This window comes from Apaloderma vittatum, unplaced genomic scaffold (genome assembly GCF_000703405.1).
Source record: "Apaloderma vittatum isolate BGI_N311 unplaced genomic scaffold, ASM70340v1 scaffold24592, whole genome shotgun sequence".
In the NCBI taxonomy this organism is placed as follows: domain Eukaryota; kingdom Metazoa; phylum Chordata; class Aves; order Trogoniformes; family Trogonidae; genus Apaloderma; species Apaloderma vittatum.
The window spans coordinates 1,043-1,365 of record NW_009702250.1 but is presented as its reverse complement, the minus strand read 5'-3'; the positions used below and the strand labels follow the sequence as shown (position 1 = coordinate 1,365).

Sequence of the window (323 nt, the reverse complement as noted above, 5' to 3'; positions counted from 1 at the left end):
CTGCCCAGTGTTGGCAGCGGCTGGCGAGCGGGCGGCAGCAGGTCCCAGAGGCGGAGGTGGCCACCGTGGAGCGGCATATGGAAGAAGCGAGGGAAAACATCCGGAAGGCGGAGGTGGGTCCCCTTGCCCAGGCAAGAGGCTCCAGGTCTGTCACCCCTGGGATGGGGCCCATAGGGATGGGGAGGGGTGCTGACTGAGCATGCGCCACTGTGGCAACCATGCTGGGGACCAGAGGTTGTGTGTCTCTCCCATAGATGTCCCCTTAGACCTTGACAAGATGGGGGGGGGTGTGTCCCCAGGTCAGTCGGGTGAAGGCAGAGGCA

The 323-nt window shown here is 64.7% G+C and overlaps 1 protein-coding gene across 1 annotated transcript in view; it reads left to right on the top strand.

Moving 5' to 3' along the window:
- LOC104281483 (FCH and double SH3 domains protein 1-like) overlaps window positions 1–323 on the top strand; it is a gene marked incomplete at both ends in the record, with an annotated part of 4,008 nt that overhangs the window by 2,733 nt on the left and 952 nt on the right. Inside the window, one exon of the mRNA XM_009879491.1 lies at window positions 9–138. Within this exon, the coding sequence (XP_009877793.1) occupies window positions 9–138 (130 nt within the window). The remainder of the gene's footprint in view (window positions 1–8; window positions 139–323) is intronic.